We start from the raw sequence: 22,596 nt of genomic DNA, 5'->3' as shown, positions 1-22,596 counted from the left end.
AGTCGTCTTATGCGAACGTCAATTTTTATACTGGCCTGTTTACGATCTGCAACAATAAACAGAATGAAAATAAATAGATCGTTTTTATTTTGGAAGTGTCAAAACGGAAATCCTTCCAAACGTGACGTCATCACAATCCGCGACAGTCGCTCGGTCAGCGCTGTCTTGTGTCCACGCACACCAAACACTGCGGTTTGCCCAGAAAGAACTTGTACTTTGAAGATTAATGTGTATCCATGGGGGGCAAGAATAAGCAGCGGACTAAAGGAAATGTTCGGGTAAGAGCGCGTTTCCTCCCTAGCGTGACGTTTTCAGAGAATAAGAAGCCAGAATCACCTCAATGTTTGCTAACATTCGCAGGACGATTGTCCCAACTGTTTCGCAAGGCGAGGGAACTTTATTGACACGCTACGGCAATACGATTCAACTTTGACTTGCCTTCCATTATATACATACTCATATTATCAGTGTCACAGATAATATGATAGAATCTGTCTAACGTCCTCTTGCCCGCACTTTGCCGCTCCTCCTAGCCGTCCAGCAGCGGCCGAGCAGCGGAGGTGCTGGCCCGGGAGGGTGGCGTCATCCCCGGGTTCGTCGGCTTCGACACAACGGCCAATTCGGAGCTGAGTTACGTCCCTGCTGTCCACGGCGCGGAGGAGATCGACAACCTGGTCGACGCCGACTTCCGCTTGGTGCTCAGGAAACTCTCAAAGCGGGATGTTGTCACCAGACTGAAAGTAAGTCAGTCTGAGCGTGGACACTATTACGAGTAACGTAACACACACACACACACACACACACACACACACACACACACACACACACACACACACTCTAATAATAACAATAATAATAATAATAATAATAATAATAATAATAATAATAATACATTTTATTTGTTAGCGCCTTTCTGCGCAACCAAGGACACTTTACAGGAAACACAGTGCAATAAGGCAACAGTTAAAAGCTACACACAGAATAGTAAGTAATAAATACAAATAAAAGCTAAAGTAAATTGAACCAACACAGTTAGGTGAAGTAGCATCATTTAAAGCGTCTATGTCACGGATGTCTGATGGGAATGATGTGTATTTAAAGTTGCGTCCTCTCTTCAGGCGGTGCAGGACTTTGCGTCCATGTGCCAGGAGCGGGATGCTGAAGAGGTGAAGGGGGTGCTGCCATACTGGCCAAGAATTTACTGCAAGATATCAGTGGTGAGCCGACACCCGAGCCCTTCATATTTACACGACGGTAGCCTTTATTGTGAGTGTCTTGTCTATGATCTTCTTTTCCTTACGGCTGTTCACTTCAAGGTATGCCACAGCCAATCACGCGCCTCCGTCTCACCCTCTTACCCTCTGCGTCCTTCTACGCTCACACTACCAGACTTCAAGCCCACTTTCACTACATCCATCATGATTCTCCTCACTGCTCTTCCTCCAGGCCTCCTGCCTGCCACTTCCAACACCAGCATCCTCCTCCTGATACATTCACTGTCCTTCTGTACATGTTCAAACCATCCCAAACATCTAACATGCGCTGTTACTGCTGATGTACTCATGTGGTTGATTGCATGGCCACAATATATAACTGTGTGTGTGGCTCTTCATGCCTATTTATTGCTTCCAGGACCATGATCGCAGGATCAGGGAGGCAACACAACAGGCCTTTGAGCAGCTGGTGCTGAAAGTGCGTCGCAACTTGGCCCCTTTTCTGAAGAGCCTGATGGGCCACTGGATCCTGTCTCAGTGTGATACTTATACACCCGCCGCCTCAGCTGCGTGCCAGGCCTTCCAGGCTGCGTTCTCGCCCACCAAACAGCCTGAGGCTCTCAGCTTCTGCAGGGATGAGATCCTCACTGTGAGTCGCGGTGCTGAGGGTTTTTAGCAGCTCGCCTTTGCAGCACAGTCGAGATGAGCTCACGTCTTATTGGAACGCTTCCGTTTCAGGTACTGCAAGACATTTTGCTAAAGGAGACGGCGGACACGCTGAGCGATTCACAGTAAGACAAAGATCGCGATGCCGTTTCTCTGTACTTCTATCATCGGCTTGACGTGATGAACGAACTTTCTTTGCTTCCACCAATTATTCAGAAGTGTGACCAAGGAGGAGAGAGAGGCAAAGTATTTACGCATGCTAACCAGCTCTCTGTTGGGCGTGAAGAGGCTGCTGTCCTTGCTGCAGCAGAGTGACAGGACGGCTCTGGAGCAGAGACTGGCACATCTCCTCAGCTCTGGGAGGTTTTGGAAATACAGCAAACACAAGACACCGCAGGTACTGCCGCCACAATGCACTACTTTGCTAGTAAAGCACATAACCAGCGACCAGCAGTGCTCCTAGTAGACTGCACAAACTGCACTATAATGCATTTCAGCAGTGTTCACTCATACCGTGTGTTCCAATTTTTTTTCATGTTTGTCTGTATTGCTTGTTTGCTATTTATTGTCTGTTTTTACTGAAATTTCCCCAATGTGGAACTAATAAAGGAATATCCGATCTTATCTTGTTTAATCTTAAACAATTGTCAGGTCATATAACACTTACAGTAAGCAAGGTTACAATGATCCTCATCATCAGCAAACTTTGCTTTTACTGCTGCAGTTTGATTTACTTGTGCAGGATTATTGGGAATTAAATTCACCCTCTAATGGTCACAAACCCTTTTTCAGTATTTAATGGACTTTTCCTGTTGTCTGTTCTGTTGAGTGTGTGCACTACAACAACGGTGTCTCACTAATGCGAGCTCCTCCGCAGGTACGTGGTGCATTCTTCACCATGGTGTGCGCTCTGTGCGAGTTCACGCCAGACCTGGTCCAGGCCGAGGCGGCTCGACTCTGCCCGGCTGTTCTGCTCAGCATCGACGACACGGATCCTGCAGTGCTGCCGCCAGTGTGGGAGGCTGTGCTTCGTGTTGTGTCTACAATCCCTGTAAGCCTCCCTTTTTTTCTTTAAACCGATGACTCTACAGTGAAAATAATGTCATTACATCGGCAGATGATCAGTAATATTTTCCACCTTCCGCCTGCGTTGTCACCCTGGACACGTTCACGGAGGTGAAACGTCAGATGCGTGTGTCTCATCCTACATTTTTTTGTGCCTCTATCAGGATTGCTGGACCCATGTGAATGCCAAGAAAGGCTTCCTGCCCAAACTTTGGGCTCTTCTGAACGAAGGTGGTGCAGGCATGGCTAGAGCCCTGCACCCTAATTTAATGCCACTCCTCAGCAAGCTTCCACAAGAGGTCACCGATCCTCCCTTGGACTTCAACACCACCTTCTTCACATCTCTCATACAAGGGTGATCCCCCCCCCCCCCCGCATGCAGTGGATGATCACGTCATTTATTTTACTTCCCTTTAATTTAACTGTATTGTAATTTTTTTTTTTTTGGTCTCAGTCTTTCTAGTGAGAGGGCGTCGACAAGCCCGTCAGAAAGTGCAGTAATCGTGACCTCCATCGTTGAGTGCTTCAGGTACTGCATCGCGCATCACATAGAGGAGGAGGAAGGTCAGAGGAAAATCCGAACAATGCTCATAACACAGCAGGTGAGATGATGGAGATGCACTGACATGTTTGAATGTCTAATCTGAAGAAAAACAAACTGTTATTTATTTAAATTTGTTGTTTGCCTTGTTTGCTTTTTGTAGCTCCTCCCTCTGCTGGAGAAAGCTCTGGGAAGTTCATCTCTCCAGAACGGCCCACTTTTCTTCCTCGTCACTGAGATGCTTGTTTCCTGGGAGAACAAGGCAGGACTCGACGGCGGTGAAGGAGCGAAAGACAACGCTGTCTTTAAGGAGCTTCTGTCAGACTTCTGGGAGGGACTCGGCCTCTTGTTTGTGAGCCATGGAGACGACAAGGATGCAGATCCAAAAGTTCTGGAAGGGGTTGCCACCATGCTTCAGGTATACTTTTGTTTTTCTTTGTCATTTCTATTGTACACTGTTGTTTAGTCTAATCTGTGTGCACATTAAAAACATATTGCTGCCAATGTTTGTAATGTCTTGCCTAAATACACACAACTACCTCACGGACAATCTCACTACAATTACTGATTCTGTGAATTTATTGTTTGGTGTAGTGCTGAGTGCTGATTGTTGTTCTTAGCTTGTTTTTATTTTATTGATTACTTAAGTTTTTTTTTTTATGTATTTGTGATACACGGATAAGCCTCACAAATTGTGTTGTGTTTACCTGACATAATGACGATGAAACTATTCTATTCTAACTTCTATCAGAAAAGGAATAACCACTGACTAAACTAAACAAATCCATCCTCACCTGCTTTTGTTTTGTCCACAGGTAATGCGTCACCCAGACAAAGTGAAAACAAATCAAATCCAGAAGAAGAGATCTGTCAGGATCACTTTGCCCAAGCAAGAAAGTAGCGAGGGAAGTGCAGCCGAGGGGAACGTTGTCAAAAAAGCTGCACAGACGGAGGCGACGCTCGCCAGCAAGGCGGCGTTTGGGTCCCCGAAGACGCACCATTTCGAAGACGTCGTGTGCCAGCTGGCCCAACTGTGCCTGGTGCATGTAAATGAGGGAAAGTCTGAGAGACATCTTGTTTTCCTTTCACTCCTCCTGCGCTCTTTCCACACACCCAGAGTCTTCAGTGTAAGTTGCATTGATTTATTTCTTCAAAAAAACTCTATTTTCATCTCCCACTCTTCGGATAAACTTTTCAGTTTATACGAATGTATAAACTGACAAAAACGAAACATTGCGCCGGCTGGCGTGCTCGTTGATCCATGTCACACCACGTTTTCCTCTCTATGTGCCCATCTCAGTCATTGGTGGAAGTGGACGGTGAAAAGGCAAAAGACGAGCAGCAGGCCGAGATGAATAAGAAGAATCCGGCAATGCAGTTCCTGCTGGAGCAGGTGGTGGTGTGGCTGTCTGAACAGGGCCGCGAAGACACCGAGCACCTCGTGGAGATGCTCTTCAGCTCACTGTGCTGCTGCAGCAGCCAGGAGACCACCCGCATCCTCAACCATGTGACCACGGTACTGAGACGGAGCTGGAGCAGCGGCACCAGAACTCGCAGAGCGTCTTCACTGACGTCTACACTTTCCTTTCAGATGGAGTTCCACTGGAGAATCATCTTGCAAATTATCAAAAGGGTATGTGTCATCGTGCAGGCTTGCATCAAAGAGCGTCATCAACCTCAAGTGTCGCACTCGGACTGATACCAAAGTTCTGCCGTGCGTCTCTGCAGGCGTGCGCCGATCCGGAGGCGCTGAAAAGCTGCGGTGAATGGCTGAGAGGTTCCATTCTGGGCCAACGGCTCCTGGGCCTGACGGAGGAGCTGTGCAGGGTGGAAGGCAGCACTCCCACGCCGGCCTCTTCGAAATGCCAGCACAGTTGGGCACTCATCAGCCTGGTTCTGTCCCAACACCACAATGGCGGTGAGCCAAGTAGAAGCAGCTCGAAGCCCGACTCCGCCTCCTCGCCATCTGTTTGTCATCACTCCCCAAACTTTGTGTCCTTTTCTCCGAACTCTTTTTGCTCCAGAGGCGCTGATCGGCGAGGTGTACTTGGAGAAGATCATCGAGAAGCTTCACACAACGCTGTCCGAGACCAAGAGTCTGTCAGACGCAGGCAACCTGGAGCCGCTCATCTCCTTCATCTGCGACGTGGCCTCCACGTTCTTCTCCTCCGTGCAGGACTGCCTGCTGCTGCTGTCGGCCGAGGAGCTCCTGCTCACCGTCTTCCAGCTCACCGCCGTCACTCAGACGCACAGTCGGCTGTCCGGTAGGCAAAAATCTACAATAGAAAGATTTGCTTTGAATCGCGTTTTAGGTCACAGTCGTCCTGTCAGCTGTTTAAAGGCCTTTATTCTTGTATTGCGGGCTATTTTGGGCTAATGGGATTTTTTGCTGCAGTACCTTGAGTGGCCACTGGGGGAAAAAAATCTCCAGTGCGGTATCCAGTTCTTATAATACATCCATGCCCCGCCCTTCCCCTTGCTGTGAGCTCAATAACTACTGGAGCTGCTGTGGCTTTGACAGACTCGCTGCTGGCTAAGCTGAGGAGGGTGTGCGTTGCCGGGGTCCAGTCGTTGGTCCGACACTCTGACCACCAAATCAAGGAAGGCGGCTTCCTGCACAAATCTGCCACGTGGGTGAAGAACCAAGTCCTCACACTCCCTCTGGACATTAAAAGGTGAAAGGAAAGCCTGGCGTTTGTTCCTGCTGGGCGGCACACACGTCTTCACCGCACGTCGAAGGCCTGCCGGCTGTCTGCTTGACGACTCTGCACCTGATGTTTTAGCTTGCAGGTGCTGACTCAAGCCGTGCAGACCATCGTCAAGACCATCGTCTCCGTGAGCGATGAAGAGTCTCCGCTCCTCGTCAGCTTCTTCACACACTTGACTCCGAGGCAGGCAGAGTGGACGAGAATAAGGCAAGCCCTACCCCCCCAGGTAAGCAGACCGTTCCCCTCTTTCTTGCACAGATTATTACAAAGTAAATGTAAAAGATAGTTTCAGGGTGGATTGTTTCCTGTCGTGTCCACAGTGGGTCAAAATGCCGCTGCTCTCCAGCTGCTATCGAGGACTTTGTGAGCAGTCCTCGGTGGATGTGTGGAAGTCTCAGGCGTCGGCCAGGCTGCCTGCTCACCTCTGTGCCTGCGCCCTGTTGGGGAAGGTCGCCCGGCTTGCTGCCTTCAGGCCTTGTGAGCAAAAGACGGCGGAAAACATTCCACACCTGCAGATCCTCGAGACGACAGGTTCAAATGTTGCACATCTGTACACACGTCTATAGCTGTCATTTCATTTTCTTGTATCCACACGAGCAGTCAAAGGTTTGGACACCTGCTCATGCAATTTTTTTTTACAACTTTCTCCACTGCAGATAGACACTGCAGACATTGAATATATGAGCTAGGCAAGATATATGTAATAATGCAGCAAAGAAAAACACGTTCAGTAACTCTAAATGTGCTTTTTATGAAAGGTGGCTATTTTGAAGAATTTCAATATAAAAAGTGTTTGAGTTATTTGACACTTTTTTTTCCTTTCCTTTTTTCCTTACGTTTCCTCCATAATTCCATGTGTGTTCATACGTAGTGTTGATGCCTTCAGTGTCAACAGTCATGAGAATGAAAGAGAAGACATCGAATTCACAGGGTGTCCAAACGGTTGACTGCTAGTGTACATCAAGCTTCAGTGCATATTAACAGATTTGAATGGAACTGTTTTTCTCTGCAGTTTCAGAGCTGCTGTATGCACTGCAGTGGTGTGAGGAGGTGGAGCACAGCTCCAGCGCTGTGGCCTCCTTTCACAGCCTGCTGGCTGACTGGGGCTTGTCAGATGGACTCCACAGCCTCGTTCCACTGCGAGACCTGCTGGAGACGCTTTACACCAGGTCAGTCTGTTCACACCAGCGCTGGCCCGAGCGCCTCCAGCGTCTTCTGAAGACGTCAGGGTGGCTGATTCATTACACTCGCTCTACATTCACCAACAACCAGTTAGCCCACAATTACCGACTTATTACCCAGTCGATGATAATTGTAACCGCTGGATGAAAAGCTTGTTGTTGTTGTTGTTGTCGTTGTTGCTGCTGCGCCACAGGTCTTTGGAGGATGGAGGTTTGTGGTCTCTGACTCTGGGAAATTACATCAGCGCCAACAAGCTGGCGGCCACTCACTCCTCAACCATCAGGGGCCTGTATGGCCGTGCAGACAGGTGAGTAGTTATACAATCACCTCCTCCTCTGGTACCTTCTCACAGCCTCTTGATAGATTTTTTTTTTTGTGTGTGTGTTTGTTCAGCCTGTTGCCAGTGTCTGAGAGCAAACTGAGCACGCTCCAGCTGCTCTGCCCTGCCATGACCAGGCAAGACAGAGTGAATCTGGTGGCTCTGGCCACTGCCGGACTCATCAACTGGGAGGGAAATGCGGGTGAGAAAAGACACCGACTTTGCCCCCTAAAAAAGATGGTTCATCCTGGATTAAGAGAGTTTTTTTTTTGTGGTGGTGGGTTTGCATGTGTCACAGATGTGTACGGGAATCTGGCGGTGCTGATGTGCTGCCTGGAAGCAGACACCCAGGTGGAGGAGGAGGTGGCACTGGCCGTGCTGGCCACCATCATGGAGTGGAGGAACAGAAAGGAGGACTGGTTCCTCTTTGGCAGGTGATTCACTCTCTCTGTAATAGCGCAGGGGTGGGCAAATGTTTGACTGGTGGGTGTTCTAAAATTGGACCGAGGGGCCAGAGCAGCAGCAGATGGATGGAGTGTTTTGGTGAGCCACCTCATAGGAGGAGAAATCTATCATGGGATATGTAGAAAAACCTGGCTTAATGTCGATTGAAAATGAACCAAAGCATCAACAAAATCAGTGTCTTTTTGCAGCCCCACGGTGTTTTGCTCTTTATTGAAATGACTCTTAAAACACTGAAAAATATAATTTCTTTAAGTTCTCCAGGCCGGATTAAAAAGCTTAACAGGCCGCATATGGCCCCCGGGCCATGGTTTGCCCACACCTTCTCTACAGTGCAATGACGTGTTAGTCAGATGAACTGGCCAATCTAAATGAACCTGTAGGTGTGACTCACTGTCAGTGGGAATTACTCCCCCCTCCCCCCGCCCCCCATGTGTCTGCACTAGTTATCAGCTGGCAGTTCATGCAGGTTGGATCCACCTTTGACCTTTTTTGCAGAATAAACAGTGACAGAAAAGTTTGGATTTATAGGTCAGGAAAACAGCTGATCGTGTTGATGTTGTTTGTATTCCAGCAATCTGTCCAGCACACCTTCGGCTCAGTTGAACCTGGTGGTGGAGATGATGCGCTTCCTCTCCTGGCTGGTGACTCATCAGCCGACGGTTCTGGGGGGCGGCCACTGGGACTTCCTGCTCTGCTCCATGATGGCGTGGTTGGAGGTAAGGTGGAAGTCACACTTTTATTCAATTCAATTCAATTCAAACTTTAGTTATATCGCACTTTTCATGCATGAAAAAAGCAACCCAAAGTGCTTCACAGGTTAAAACAAAAATAAAATTCTGACTGTTTGCTTTCACTGAAGTGTCACACACATTTCTAAAAAGGATATATTTTGGATTTCTCTCCACGTCAGGTTGCCAGCGAGAACGTGGGCAGTCTGTGGAACCCCTGGGTGCAGCTGTTTGTGTGCCAGAACGCCGCGTTGATCGTGAATCTGAATCGGTTCTTCTCGTCGCCTCCGCCTGGAGTTGCAGAAAAGCTGCCGTCAGAGCTGACTGCCGAGTGGAGCGACTTCTTCCTGGAGGGAATCTACAACCTGATGCTGCCTTTGCCCATCAGTATCACAGGTATGTGGGGAAAATCTATACCTTTTTTTTATGTTTTCCTCTGAGCCACTAGAGGGCAGTGCAGCATGATGTGGTGATGGCTGACGCTTTAAAGTTGGAGTTAATTATTGCATGTCGTGCTGAAGGGGGAGGAGCCAAACTGTTGTCGACTGTCTCCGTCTGTGCTCGGGTTTGATTTCTGTATGATTTGTGTTCATTGTAATAAAAGGCTTATTGTTCCCACTAGCAGCTAGTAGCGACTCCCTATAGGACTCCTAGTCTCTATAATACTCAAGTGTGGAACCCAAAGGTCCAGAGTGAAAGATTTGGCTTGATTTATGATTTTTACATTGGTAAAAGCTTAACATGCTGCCCATAAATACATTCATCAAAGTGTATACTCGCAGTACAACAAAAGTCATTTGTTTTCCTTCCCTTACAACGGTTCTCATATATAGAAGAATGTACTTGGAGCAATAAGGCTCTTGCTCCTAGTTTAGCTGCCATCTGTACCTCCATTTTTTAAGGAAGTCATTGTATTTAATACGTCCTCTTAACAGCTTTACATTTTTCTCAAAGTTGCAATGAAGACCGATTTATTTATTTGTCCATACGAATGTAAAGATCTTGTTTTCTTTGTCTGTTTATACCTTTCAAATATTTTACTTTACATTTATTTTTTATTGCCTTTTCCATCTTTTTGCACTGTCCAGTTGCTGTTGTAATTATGCAAATGTCCCCGCTGTGGGATCACTAAAGGTCTTCTATTCTGTTCTATTCTATTCTATAAGGAAGCCCACCTGACAGTGAACTAAATACGAAATGCAGGTTGGCCTTCAGTACTGGGCTTCCTTAAAAATCTTACACACTGGACCTTAAACCACTCACCCTCTAATTTATTGATATTATATGGCAACATGTAAAAGAGGAACATGGAAGTGCTTGACTGATATATTAAAACAGGATCAACCTTTGAGTATTGAGCGATCCCTCAACTCTCCAGTTTGACCCCTGTTGTGTTGTGTTGTGTTTGTCTCCAGATGCCTTCACTGAACCGGACGAGCCTGCGTTCCCTCTGGCCGTGCTGCAGTCTGTTGGCGCGGCTCTGACCTACGTGCCCGTGCAGCAGCTAACCAACAACCGCCTGCCTCCACGCTTCAGCGCCGAGCAGAGCAGCAACCTGCCGGAGCCGCTGCAGACGCTCCTCAACATCTTCTGCCCTCTGCTGCTCTTCAAGGCCAGGCCGCTGCAAATCACCGTCTACCGCCTGCTGGAAAAGTAACACGTTTTGCCTTTGTAACCTGTTCAATTATCTCTGAATCAAACACAACACTGGATGAAACAAACATGCTTATTTTTCCCCTGCAGGGTGATGCCACAGCTGCCAGAGTGCGACACAGATGGCAACAAGCCTGATGATGATAAAGATGAACCCTGTCTGTAAGTACAGCGAAGAGTTCACTGTTCTGTTTGTTCAAACATTGTACATCAGTGCTTGTATGACACCAACATTTTCAGTGGTCATTGTGATTTATTGAGAATGTCATTATACGCATAGCCACCAGGGGGCACTAGCCCTCCGTATCGTTCATTGATCAGTACAATAGAGTGTTATTTTATTGTACTAGCTATCCAGTGATATGGAAGCGCATTGCACTCACTGGAGAAAAGACAAACGTTAGGCACCTTCTCTCGCAATGTGCTTCCGTACCTGCGCAGTGTTGACATGCTAATATTAATACCGTGCTTAGTTTTAAGAAATACAAATATTTCCCAGTGTCTCAAACTGAGAAGGTATAATAGCAGTTTAACTGCGATAGCGCCATCATTGGCCACTGATTAGAAAAGATTTACAGACGTTTTTGCGAGACCTTTCATAATTACGAGATAAGGTGCCTGAATTTTTATCCAGTGAATGCAGTGCGCTTCCGTACAGTTAGACAGTCAAAGTGACACACATGTTCCAGTTATAATTTCAAACACGCACATTGATTTTTGTTTGCTTTTGTTCAGGTCTCCTCCTGCTGCTCTGATGGCCGTCCTGTCCACCTGCGAGGAGCTGTGTGAAAGCATCCTGGCGGCGGTCCAAGTCGGCGAGTTTGCAGTGGTCCAACCCCTCAGCGTGGAGTACTCCTGCATTCTGGGATACCTGCTGGCCTGGAAGCTCCTCCTCACCTTCTTCAAATCTGCGCCCGCCCACGTGAGCCATTCATTTGAGCTGCGGTGTCATATTGCTTGTTGATGACTAGATTTGCCTGGTAGCTAAAGGTACGATGTCATGAAATGTTTGAGGCATATTCGAGGAATATATCAAAATTTCCCTCTTTTCCCAGGTTAGTAAAAACCGTCCTCTACCAAGTATAGTGTTAGCTCCCCAAATGTGTACAATGTCCAACTAAGTATCAGCCTTAACAGATAGAAGTGAAGCTGTGAATTAGAAGGTTAATGCATAGTTTCCAGGAGATCCATAACGCCAAAGCAAAACTCCTTCCTGCTCGGGGGTCCAGTCTTTAAAAAAAGAAGAGAGAAAATAGAAGGAAAAAAAGGGAAGCTTTGAAATCCAGTTAGGACATCAAGGTTCCATAAATCCATTCTTCTGTCTTCCCTCCTTCCAGCTGCGGGTCCACTACGCCCAGTTCATCAAGAGAAGCGGTGCCCTCAACAAGCTTCTCCTCCACCTCTTCAAACTGATGCCTGAGAATCCCACCTGCCCGGGTCAGGGTCCAGAGCTGAGGGAGCCCAAGACCTTCTTCACCGAGAGCATTTCTCTGGCTGTCGACAGTCAGTATCACACACACACACACACACACACACACACACACACACACACACACACACACACACCAACTTCCCTGTTGTTTTATTCCCTCAGAAAGCGAGAGCGTTGAGTGGGAGCTCCCCCACCTGGCCTGCAGCGTGTACTACAACACGGTGCAGGACCTGCCCGCCATGGTGCGGCTGTGGTGGAACAGCCAGGAGAAGAGGGTGAGCGCCACGGTGGAGAAGTTCACCACGAAATACGTCAGCCCTGTGCTGTCTGCGCAGGAGATCTCGTCTGTCCACTCCAGCCCCCAGATCTTTGAGAACATGACGGTGAGTTGGCAAAAAAACAATCTGTATCTCCTACGATGGCTTTTATCACAGCCTTCTTGACAAACCCTAACATACCTTTGCATCTTAAGCTTCTGGCTTATTTTTTGGGGATGTTATACAAAGTGTATCAACCAGAAAACCTTTGAATTGGAAAAATTCTGCAGCTATAAAAAAAATGCTTGTGTTAATGTTTGATACACATTATTTCCCTGAGACATCCAGGAGACCGTAGCTGCGTTTCCATTCGCCCTAGAATTGTGCAAAACCTGAATATGGCCATAATAAAACCTGGTGATGGAAGCAGCTCCACTTGGAAAAACCTCTGGAACACGGCTGAAAGCTTTTGATGCTGTCATCAGGTGGTTTTTCACGCGTATCCATGTAGAGGAATATTGCTAAAGTGTCGTGGCAATACTTTTTTCACATTGACGCATCGGCGGACGTGACGTACAGGGTCACGTGACCAGTACACTGACCAGTGAGAATGGTGCGTTTTGATTGGACAGAGGAGGGAAATATAGCAGCCGTTCTTGACAGCAAACAAACAAAAGCAAACGTGATTCTCGTCAAGTCTCGTGGGACCAGAATTACGGCTTCTGCGCTTGGAACCATTCAATGGAAACACCTGCAAATCCCAGTTGAAATTTTAGAAATATCGCTTTTATTTTGCCAAACACAGTGATGGAATTTTCCTCTCTCTCTCTCTCTCTCGCTCTCTCTCTCTGCCCCAGGTGAAGGCTCGCTCGGCCGCGCGAGAGGTGATCGCCACCTACTCCGTGGACGACATCTTCATCGAGCTGGTGATTCAGCTGCCTCAGAACTGCCCTCTGGGCTCCATCTCCGTGGAGAGCGGGAGGCGAGTGGGCGTGGCCGTGCAGCAGTGGCGGAACTGGATGCTGCAGCTGAGCACCTACCTCACACATCAGGTAGGAAAGAGGAACAAAAGGAAACAAAGCAACAACAAAAAAAAAAATCCAGCCAACGGCAATGAGCCGCTGCCCCAGACTCACTGCGGTGTGTGTGTGTGTGTGTGTGTGTGTGTGTGTGTGTGTGTGTGTGTGTGTGTGTGTGTGTGTGTGTGTGTGTGTGTGTGTGTGTGTGTGTGTGTGTGTGTGTGCAGAACGGCAGCATCATGGAGGGCCTGGCGCTGTGGAAGAACAACGTGGATAAACGATTCGAGGGAATAGAGGACTGCATGATCTGCTTCTCCGTCATCCACGGCTCCAACTACTCGCTGCCCAAGAAGGGCTGCCGCACCTGCAAGAAGAAGTTCCACTCGGCCTGTCTGGTAAGAGCCGACCGGCTTTCAAGATGCCTCAAACAAGAGTTTGAAAGCAAAGTGTCGGTACGATCGGCCCCAGGGTTCAAAACACACTTCACGCTCACAGCGTCGGTTTGACTTTGTGTGTCGTGAGAAATGAAAGCTTTGCATGTGTTCCAAAATGAGATCTTTATTTTGTTGTTGGCGCCATAAAGTGAATATCACCATAGGGATTTCATCAAGTGATAAACAATGTGTATGTGTGGAGGAAAAATACAAAATCTAAACTCAAATTCGAGCTGCAAAAGTGCTTCTTAGCCTCTGATAAAAGAGGGGAAGCTATTTTAAAATGACACACTTTCAGTCCACAATTCAAGCACATCTCTTGCAACATGAATGGACTGCTGAAAATATTTACCTGTATACACATATTCACTTAAAAAAAAAAAAAACATCAATAATTTCCTTTTGTCATCCTTCCATTCATTTCTGCTTCTTGTGGTCTCCCTACAGTACAAGTGGTTTACCTCCAGCAACAAGTCCACCTGTCCGCTGTGCAGAGAAACCTTCTTTTAACTCTGCCTGGCTGCCGACGCTTCCTCAGTCGCCCCCAAGTTCACAAAGAACTCCAGACAGCAACTCCAAAATAAAAGAAAATCTATTTCATTGGATCACATTTTCTTTCCTTTGCCTTCAAAGAATCTATTTTCTTGTCTGGAGAGAATTCTTCATGACTTCCTCTGTTTGCAGAGCATCTCCTGCAACCCGCTGATGTTAATAATTAGATGGTTTTAATCTTTTTTTTTTTTCTTTTTTTTTACACAAATGTATATATACATTAAAGATGGCATAAAAGAGGCTGAATCACAAATGTGGGTGAGCCAGAAGCTGCTGTAGCACCAAGTGAAATGAGTCCATAGTCAGAAGACCCAAAAGACGCTTTTAAAAAAATATTTCCTAATATTTAGGAGTGTAAGAAGTTAGAATGTGATCTTTGACATTCCCTTTGCTGGTAAATCATCAATGCATTGTGAGATCATACATGGGTACCAGGGGGTCTTTTAGCTCTGTGCTTTCTTTTTCATTTATCTTTGTCCATGCTAGCAGACAACAAGAAAACACCAATGTAAATCTCTTCCCGTGTGCCTGTGTTCAGATGTTCATGATACATGAATAAATAAACCTCAAGTGGATTGAAATCACCAAACGTGCACGTTGCTTGTAATTATTATTATTTTTTTTTTTTACAATGAGGTTGTCGATCACGGTGAAGTAACAGTCTGTGTCCAGACTGGGATTGTATTTATGTAGAAATAATGGATTGGTTTTCTGCTCTAACTAATGACTTGTTTATACAATAATATAAAACCTACTTCACAGACTTTGGAGTCACACAAACACTCTTGGCCACACCCACATGCACTTTGACTCACCACGTCATTTCCAGATGGTGGGCACAGCAGCAGCAGGAAAAGACGCTCAAAGTCAAAGCGCTTTCAGTCCGACTCCATTTTGAGGCAGCAGCAACAGTCAGAGCAGCAGCAGCAGCAGCAGCAGCAGCAGCAACAGACAGAGCAGCAGCAGCAGGTGACTCCTCACTGACTTAATAACTGATTAAATGTAACGCCAGTCAAAACAATGTGACTTCACTCTGTTTGATTTCTTCCTCTTCTCGCCATCCCAAGTGGAAGTCAGAGTGTTCTGAGCTCATTGCCTCACTTCCTGTTTGACCTCCAGCTCAGACGATTAGCGTTGGAATGGAGGTTGAGGAGGAGGGAGCAGCAGAGTCTCCAGGGTTCAGCTGTGACGATCTGAAGAGTCACCACTCCATATTTCTTCCTCCAGACTTCAGTAATGAACCAAGGCCTCCTGAGACACAGTAAGAAAACTTGGACTGGCTCAGTAACTGCTACTGCTTTTTGACTCACTGTTCAAACTGCTGGTCGTCGGGAAGAACTGGAACCTGATGTGTTAGGAACAACCGTTTCTTATTTATTCCCACTCACTGGAAACAGCCGTTTGCAGAGATTGAATAATGACTTTCAGAAGATGATTTGTGAAGGAATCATGTTTTAAACACAGACATGTTTGCGTTGCAGAGATCAATACAAGAGAAAGGAAGCAGAGTCTTCAGAGTTCAGCTGTGACGATCTGAAGAGTCACCACTCCATATTTCTTCCTCCAGACTTCAGTAATGAACCAAGGCCTCCTGAGACACAGTAAGAAAACTTGGACTGACTCAGTAACTGCTACTGCTTTTTGACTCACTGTTCAAACTGCTGGTCGTCTGGAAGAACTGGAACCTGATGTGCTAGGAGCAATGCTTTTTACTTCTTCCTGACTGGAAACAGCCGTTTGCAGAGATTTAATAATGACCCTCAGAAGATGATTTGTGAAGGAGTCATGTTTTAAACACAGACATGTTTGTGTTACAGGGATCAATACAAGAGAAAGAGAGCAGAGTCTCCAGGGTTCATCTGTGACGATCTGAAGAGTCACCACTCCATATTTCTTCCTCCAGACTTCAGTAATGAACCAAGGCCTCCTGAGACACAGTAAGAAAACTGTGTGTGCGTGCGTGTGCGTAGTTGGAATTGGATCCAGTGACGTCAGTGTTCACACTGCAGAAAACGTGTAAATCCGGTTCAGTCCAAAGTCAAACAAGCATCACTGGAGAGAAACACAACCCAGTGTTGACATTAAAAACTGACCTGAGCTGATGAAATAATTTCTACTGGGCAGACTGCAGAGGAGAGCACCATGGGAATTAGAGTTGATTTAGAACCAACAATTAAAATAAAGTTCATGTCAAAGACAAAATGAATCTGTATATTATTTGAATTAGTGCATTAACTAAATTAATATCTGTTTTTTTACACAATACATGTACATTGTTGCCAGTTGCTCTTTCTATCCCTCTCTGTCTCCTCTCTCCTCTCCCTTGCCCTTCACCCACATCCCTTTCTTTTGTCTTTATCACTCTCTATCCCTCCCTCAGTTTATTCAGACACATGTCTGCTTGTTGGCCAGACAGGACAAGGGGAAAAACAAAACTGAACACAGACAAAAGATTGAAGAATTTCAATAAGCAAAGATTAAAAGTGGTGAAATGATCAAAGTGCCTTCATTCACAGGAGGAGGAAGACGAGTGGTGGTTGTGAGGAGATGCAGCTGTGTGGGGACATTCTGACTGATGACGGACACCAGTTGGTCACAGACTGGCACCAGTCTGCTCCATCAGGTGAGTCCTCATTTCCTGTGGAAATGTGGAGAAACACTGCAACCTGCCCGTCACACCCAGACTGTTTACGATAAGACCGTCCACCTGCACCTCTTTAGCTTCTCCCTCCTGATATCATGTCAGGACATCCAGAAGATTCACTGAGGGACGTTTAGAGCAAACAGTCAGATAGTCACACAGCTGCAGCAGCAGCTTAACCAAAGCAGCTGAAAAAGTTGTGTACAGAGAATGATGCTCACACTCTCTCACTGATGTTTTCCTCTCCAAACCTTTCCCTGCTCCAGTGGCTGATGGTCTGCAGGTGCTTCTACAGCAGCATAAGATCAGTCAGGAGAGGAGATATGAACGTGTGACTGAAGGAACAAATGAAGCAAGAAATCAAGAAAGTCAAACCCTCTTTGAAAGCATCTACACTGAGGTCTACATCACTGAGGGACTGAGTGGAGAGGTCAACAGACAGCATGAGGTCAGGCAGCTGGAGACCAAGAAGAGCCTCTATGACCGTCCAATCAGGTGCAGCCAGATCTTTGAAGCCTCACCTGAGCAGCAGGTACTCAGAGTGGTGCTGACCCACGGCGTCGCTGGGGTTGGAAAAACCTTCTCAGTGCAGAAGTTCACTCTGGACTGGGCCCAGGGCCTGAAGAACCAGGACCTTCATCTGGTGGTTCCTCTCTCATTCAGGGAGCTCAACTTGGTCAAAGAGCAGCACTACAGTCTTCTGGAGCTGCTCCATGTTTTCCATCCAACGTTAGAGAAGCTCACAGCAGAGCAGCTGCATGTCTGCAAACTTCTCTTCATCTTGGACGGCCTGGATGAAAGCAGACTGGCTCTGGACTTTGAGAAGAAGCAGGTGGTGACTGACGTCACTCAGAAGAAGTCAGTCAGAGTCCTGCTAACAAACCTGATCAGAGGAGATCTGCTTCCCTCGGCTCTGCTGTGGATAACTTCCAGACCTGCAGCAGCCAATCAGATCCCTCCGCCATGTGTGGACAGGCTGACAGAAGTACGAGGCTTCACCGATGACCAGAAGGAGGAGTATTTCAGGAGGAGGTTCAGAGACAAAGAAGATGTGTCTAGCAGGATCATCTCCCACATCAAGGCCTCCAGGAGCCTCCACATCATGTGTCATGTCCCGGTCTTCTGCTGGATCGCTGCCACAGTTCTGGAGAGCATGTTGAGCTCAGAGCAGAGAGGAGAGCTGCCCAAGACCCTGACTGACATGTACTCACACTTCCTGCTGGTTCAGACCATGAGGAAGCAACAGAAGTATGGAGGAGGTCCACAGGAGCTGACGGAGGCTGACAGGGAGCTTCTTCTGAAGCTGGGCCAGCTGGCATTTGAACATCTGGAGAGTGGAAACATCATGTTCTGCAGTGAAGACCTGGAGAAGTGTGGTCTCAGTGTGACTGACGCCTCTGTGTACTCAGGAGTTTGTACAGAGATCTTCAGAAGAGAGACTGTGATCTTCCACAAGACCGTCTACTGCTTCGTTCATCTGAGCGTCCAGGAGTTTCTGGCTGCAATCTACAGCCTCCACTGTCACACCAACAGGAAGATGACAGAAGATGATGAATCTGGAGAATCCCTGGATGAGTTCCTGTGGAGGATGATGAATGAATCAATGCAAAGTCCAAACGGTCACCGAGACTTGTTTGTCCGTTTTCTCCATGGACTCAGTCTGGAATCAAACCAGAGACTCTTTAGAGGCCTGCTGGGTCACACTGACAACCATCCAAGAACCATTAAGCAGGTCATCAAGAACCTTAAGGGGATGAACATTGATATATTGGACACTGAGGGTGTTTCTCCTGACAGAAGCATCAACATCTTCTACTGTCTGCTGGAGTTGCAGGATCGGTCTGTGCATCAGGAGGTCCAAGAGTTCCTGCAGTCAGAGTACAGATCAGAGAAGGAACTCTCAGAGATCCAGTGTTCAGCTCTGGCCTACGTGCTGCTGATGTCAGAGGAGGTTCTGGAGGAGTTGGACCTCAGGACGTACAACACATCAGATGAAGGAAAATTGAGATTGATTCCAGCTGTGAGGAACTGCAGGAAGGCTGTGATACATTTAGGGTACGTAAACAATGTGATGATGATGATGATGATGATGATGATGATGATGATGATGATGATGGAAGCAGATCAAATGAGCCTTGAATAACTTTCACAGTCAGCAGAGTCTCTCTCACATGTCGACCACGGCTTCACACTCTCCTTCATTGCAGATGTTATGGTGAACTCTCAGAGGTTCACTGTGAAGTGGTGTCCTCAGCTCTGAAGTCCAGCCCCTCCCACCTCACACTGCTGGACCACAGTCAAAACGAACTGGATGATCCATCAGTGAAGCAGCTCTGTACTGGACTAGAGAGTCCAAACTGCAGACTGGAAGTTCTCAGGTCAGTTACTGGTTTCTACTGGTGGACAATGTCTGTCAGCAGAAGAAAATCAAACACAGTCTCACAACATTGTGTCTAGTTGTTGTGATTGTGACAGAAATTAGGAAGATTGCACTTGGTGAGTGGCAGCCTGTTCTAACCTTTCTTCTTATTTTAAGTACTAATCCAGCTCTGTGCTGCAGTTATCATGTTGTTCTGTGTGTGTTAACTGAATCTACCGAACCCTTGACTTCTCACCCGACTACCCTGGACTTCTCAACCGACTGTGAGAGATGTCTGTAAACACTCCAGCTACTCTGCTCAGATGACCCAGGCCCCTTCACTGAGGAGGACGTGTGGCGGCTGCTCAGCCGTTGCAAACTGGGCAAGGCTCTGCGGCCAGACAACATCTCTGGTAGGGTGCTGAAGTCCTGCGCTCAGGAACTGTCACCCATCATTCACAGATTATTCCTTGAATCCTTTCACATCACTACAATCCCCACTCTTTGGGAAACCATCATCCCCATACCTAAGAAGCCCCGCCCCACAGAACTCAACCACTACCGCCCCATCGCCCTAACATGCATCCTGATGAAGTGTCTGGAGAAGCTGATCCTCAAAGCCATCGTGTCATCTGTCAGTCCGCAACTGGACCCTCTCCAATTCGCCTACAAGGCCAGGAGGGGAGCGGAGGATGCCGTCAGCTACCTGCTCCACACCTTGCTCCAACACCTTAATTCACCAGGACACTTTACCAGAATCCTCTTCGTTGATTTCAACTTCTGCTTTTAACACCATACCGTGGCACCTGATGATCCAGAAGCTCCTCCACCTGAATATACCCCCCCGGCTCATTCACCTCATACACAACTTCCTCAGCAACAGACCTCAAGCGGTACGGGTGGGCTCAACTACATCACCCACACTCACCACCAACACCGGAGCACCGCAAGGCTTTGTACTGAGCCCCCTCCCCGACCACCAATGACTGCACCAGCCCATCACCCGCCATCACCTACCTCAAATATTCACACAACACAGCTATTCTCGCTCTCCTCACAGACAACAATTCCACTCAGGACTATTACAACACCATCACACACTTCACCCAGTGGTGTGAGGATAACTACCTCCACCTCAACGTCACCAAAACTAAAGAACTCGTCATCAGTCCCCCTTCACCCCAGCACCCCATATCCATCAACCATCAATCTGTTCAGATCATTGACAGCTTTAAGTACCTCGGCGTCACACTTGGCAATAACCTCAACTTTGGCCAACCTGCATATAGCCTGCGTTTGGTGTGGACAATGTTGTTTCCTGAATAACAAGGCCTGGATTAACAAGGACATTAACATCCACCTCAACAGGAAAAGGGTGGCATTCATGTCTGGAGACAGGGAGGACGTGAGAGTCGTCCAAAAGGAGCTGAAGAGGGAGCTGAGACGGGCCAAGAACAGCTACAAAGGGAGGCTGGAGCTTCAGCAGGGCAATGCCAAGGAGTTGTGGAGTGGAATGAAGGGGCTTAATTCGTCTGGTCCAGAGTTTGGTGAAACAGGTCTCCCCTAACTAACAGCCCAAGCCATACCCCCCCCCCCCCCTCTCCCACTACCACCCTCACGCCCCCACTTCCCCAGGCCACTTTTTACATCGAGCCAGGTGAGACAGGAGCTATCAAAGCTCAAAGCCAGGAAGGCAATGGGCCCAGACCACATTCACCCCAGACTGCTTAAGGCAGGTGCTGAGCAGCTGGTTGAGGTGTTCCACTACATCTTCAGCCTCTCTTTGAAACTGAGGAGCATTCCCCTCCTGCATTATTCCAGTGCCAAAGGTGAAACATTCCAAGTCTCTCAATGACTATAGGCCAGTCACCTTGGCCTTACATGTCAAGAAGGACTTTGAGAGACTGGTTCTGCAGCAGCTGAGGCAGAAAGTGTGGAAGAAAGTGTAGAAAATGTCACGAGTACCTTTGGAGGTCAATGGAAGTTGCTGATTGTTGATGAAGGTCACATGATTGATTAAAAGTTTAAACACATAATTTCTTCTATATTCAGATTGAGGAACTGCAGTTTGTCAGAGAGCAGCTGTGATTGGCTGGCCTCAGCTCTGAAGTCCAACCCCTCCCACCTCAGAAAGCTGGACCTGAGTGAAAACGACGAGCTGCAGGATTCAGCAGTGAAGCTGCTGAGTGATTTTATACAGAATCCAGACTGTAAACTGGAGGTTCTAAGGTCAGTTAACCTTCTTCAATCTACAACCTCTATCACTCTTGTTATTATTATTGCCTTTTCTTTCACTTCACACTTGTCGGAAATTCAATTTGCAGACACTTGTCTGTGTTCGAAATGTCTGACACTGGGTTTAAAGTTACAGTGTGTAAAATTCTTACAACTAGTGGTCAGATCAAAGATTGCAGCACTCATGTGCTCGCCCTCTGTGTCCCATTATCTGTCTTTTGTTGCAGATTCTGAAGTCAACATTTTTGTTTGATTTTCTGAGCAATGACACCTTGGAAAAACTCTCCATCATTATAAACTCTCCATCATTTCTTCTGTATTCAGATTGAGGAACTGCAGTTTGTCAGAGAGCAGCTGTGATTGGCTGGCCTCAGCTCTGAAGTCCAACCCCTCCCACCTCAGAAAGCTGGAGCTGAGTGAGAATGACCAACTGCAGGATTCAGCAGTGGAACTGCTGAGTGGTTTTCTGCAGAGTCCAGACTGTAAACTGGAGACTCTGAGGTCGGTTCACCTTCTTCACTCTACAACTTCTACCACTCTTGTTATTGTTGTCATGTTTTTCCACTTCACTCTTGTTGGAAACTCAATTTGCAGACAGTTGTCTGTGTTCGAAATGTCTGACACTGGCTTTAAAGGTAGTGTGTAAAATCCTGCCATCTAGTGATCAGATTTTAGATTGCACTGCTCGTTTGCTTTCCCTCCCTTTCCCAAGCTTGCCAGTAAACTACAGTGGCCTTCGATCATCAAAAATGATGTGGTCGACAACAAAGGTGTCACATCCTGGTCAGTTTCTTTTTTTAGAGGCTCTTGAAGTGCAGCTGGAACTCTGCATGCATGGTGCATGAATTAAAGGTTCTGCATTGTGTTTTAGTTGAATTTTATATACTGTATTAATGGCAGCCATACCAATCCTTTGAAGACATCATCATGACGCTGCACAATGAAGTCAACTGTGCATGAGTGTACACTTATTGCTTCTGAGCAATTAATGTGGACCACTCTCCTCACCAGGTTTAATGTCTTCTGAAAGGCTTTCAAGACTCTGCTTCACTCCATATGCTACCCCTTTAAGGAAGATGCTGAAGTTGTTTCACTCCCATAAAAAACTGCGACACTGTTTCACCTG

The 22,596-nt window shown here is 47.1% G+C and overlaps 2 protein-coding genes across 14 annotated transcripts in view; both read left to right on the top strand.

The window, feature by feature from the left end:
- Positions 1-118: 118 nt before the first annotated feature.
- ltn1 (listerin E3 ubiquitin protein ligase 1) lies at positions 119-14,824 on the top strand. The gene is made up of 32 exons (XM_076031347.1): positions 119-278; positions 534-740; positions 1,119-1,217; positions 1,633-1,863; positions 1,953-2,005; positions 2,097-2,277; positions 2,758-2,931; positions 3,110-3,300; positions 3,400-3,547; positions 3,650-3,904; positions 4,302-4,613; positions 4,787-5,002; positions 5,078-5,119; positions 5,215-5,404; positions 5,511-5,750; positions 6,008-6,161; positions 6,270-6,420; positions 6,515-6,725; positions 7,207-7,363; positions 7,570-7,683; positions 7,770-7,897; positions 7,994-8,129; positions 8,732-8,876; positions 9,071-9,284; positions 10,304-10,541; positions 10,632-10,703; positions 11,277-11,463; positions 11,879-12,044; positions 12,136-12,356; positions 13,088-13,282; positions 13,477-13,644; positions 14,131-14,824. Exons 1-32 carry the CDS (start codon positions 237-239, stop codon positions 14,191-14,193), a joined length of 5,301 nt encoding a protein of 1,766 aa, XP_075887462.1. The 5' UTR covers positions 119-236; the 3' UTR covers positions 14,194-14,824.
- Positions 14,825-15,035: 211 nt separating this feature from the next.
- LOC142891663 (NACHT, LRR and PYD domains-containing protein 12-like) overlaps positions 15,036-22,596 on the top strand; it is a 44,840-nt gene continuing 37,279 nt past the window's right edge. For all 13 annotated transcript variants that reach the window (XM_076031353.1, XM_076031356.1, XM_076031354.1 and 10 more), the window contains exons 1-9: positions 15,036-15,204; positions 15,355-15,496; positions 15,717-15,836; positions 16,053-16,172; positions 16,752-16,858; positions 17,143-18,931; positions 19,084-19,254; positions 21,288-21,464; positions 21,795-21,971. In XM_076031353.1, coding sequence (XP_075887468.1) covers positions 15,375-15,496; positions 15,717-15,836; positions 16,053-16,172; positions 16,752-16,858; positions 17,143-18,931; positions 19,084-19,254; positions 21,288-21,464; positions 21,795-21,971 — 2,783 coding nt within the window. In that variant the 5' untranslated portion in view covers positions 15,036-15,204; positions 15,355-15,374. The remainder of the gene's footprint in view (positions 15,205-15,354; positions 15,497-15,716; positions 15,837-16,052; positions 16,173-16,751; positions 16,859-17,142; positions 18,932-19,083; positions 19,255-21,287; positions 21,465-21,794; positions 21,972-22,596) is intronic.

This window comes from Nelusetta ayraudi, unplaced genomic scaffold, assembly GCF_046127955.1.
Source record: "Nelusetta ayraudi isolate G7.1 ecotype Tasmania unplaced genomic scaffold, CSIRO-AGI_Nayr_v1 ptg000033l, whole genome shotgun sequence".
NCBI classification, from domain to species: domain Eukaryota; kingdom Metazoa; phylum Chordata; class Actinopteri; order Tetraodontiformes; family Monacanthidae; genus Nelusetta; species Nelusetta ayraudi.
Note: the sequence above shows the minus strand (reverse complement) of the source record. Positions and strands in the feature narration are given on the sequence as shown.

Coding starts and splice junctions, on each gene's coding strand:
- ltn1 (XM_076031347.1), top strand. CDS start 237: ATGGGGGGCAAGAATAAGCAGCGGACTAAAGGAAATGTTCGG. Junction 5,003..5,077: donor TCCTCAACCATGTGACCACG/GTACTGAGACGG, acceptor CTTTCCTTTCAG/ATGGAGTTCCACTGGAGAAT. Junction 5,751..6,007: donor GACGCACAGTCGGCTGTCCG/GTAGGCAAAAAT, acceptor TGGCTTTGACAG/ACTCGCTGCTGGCTAAGCTG.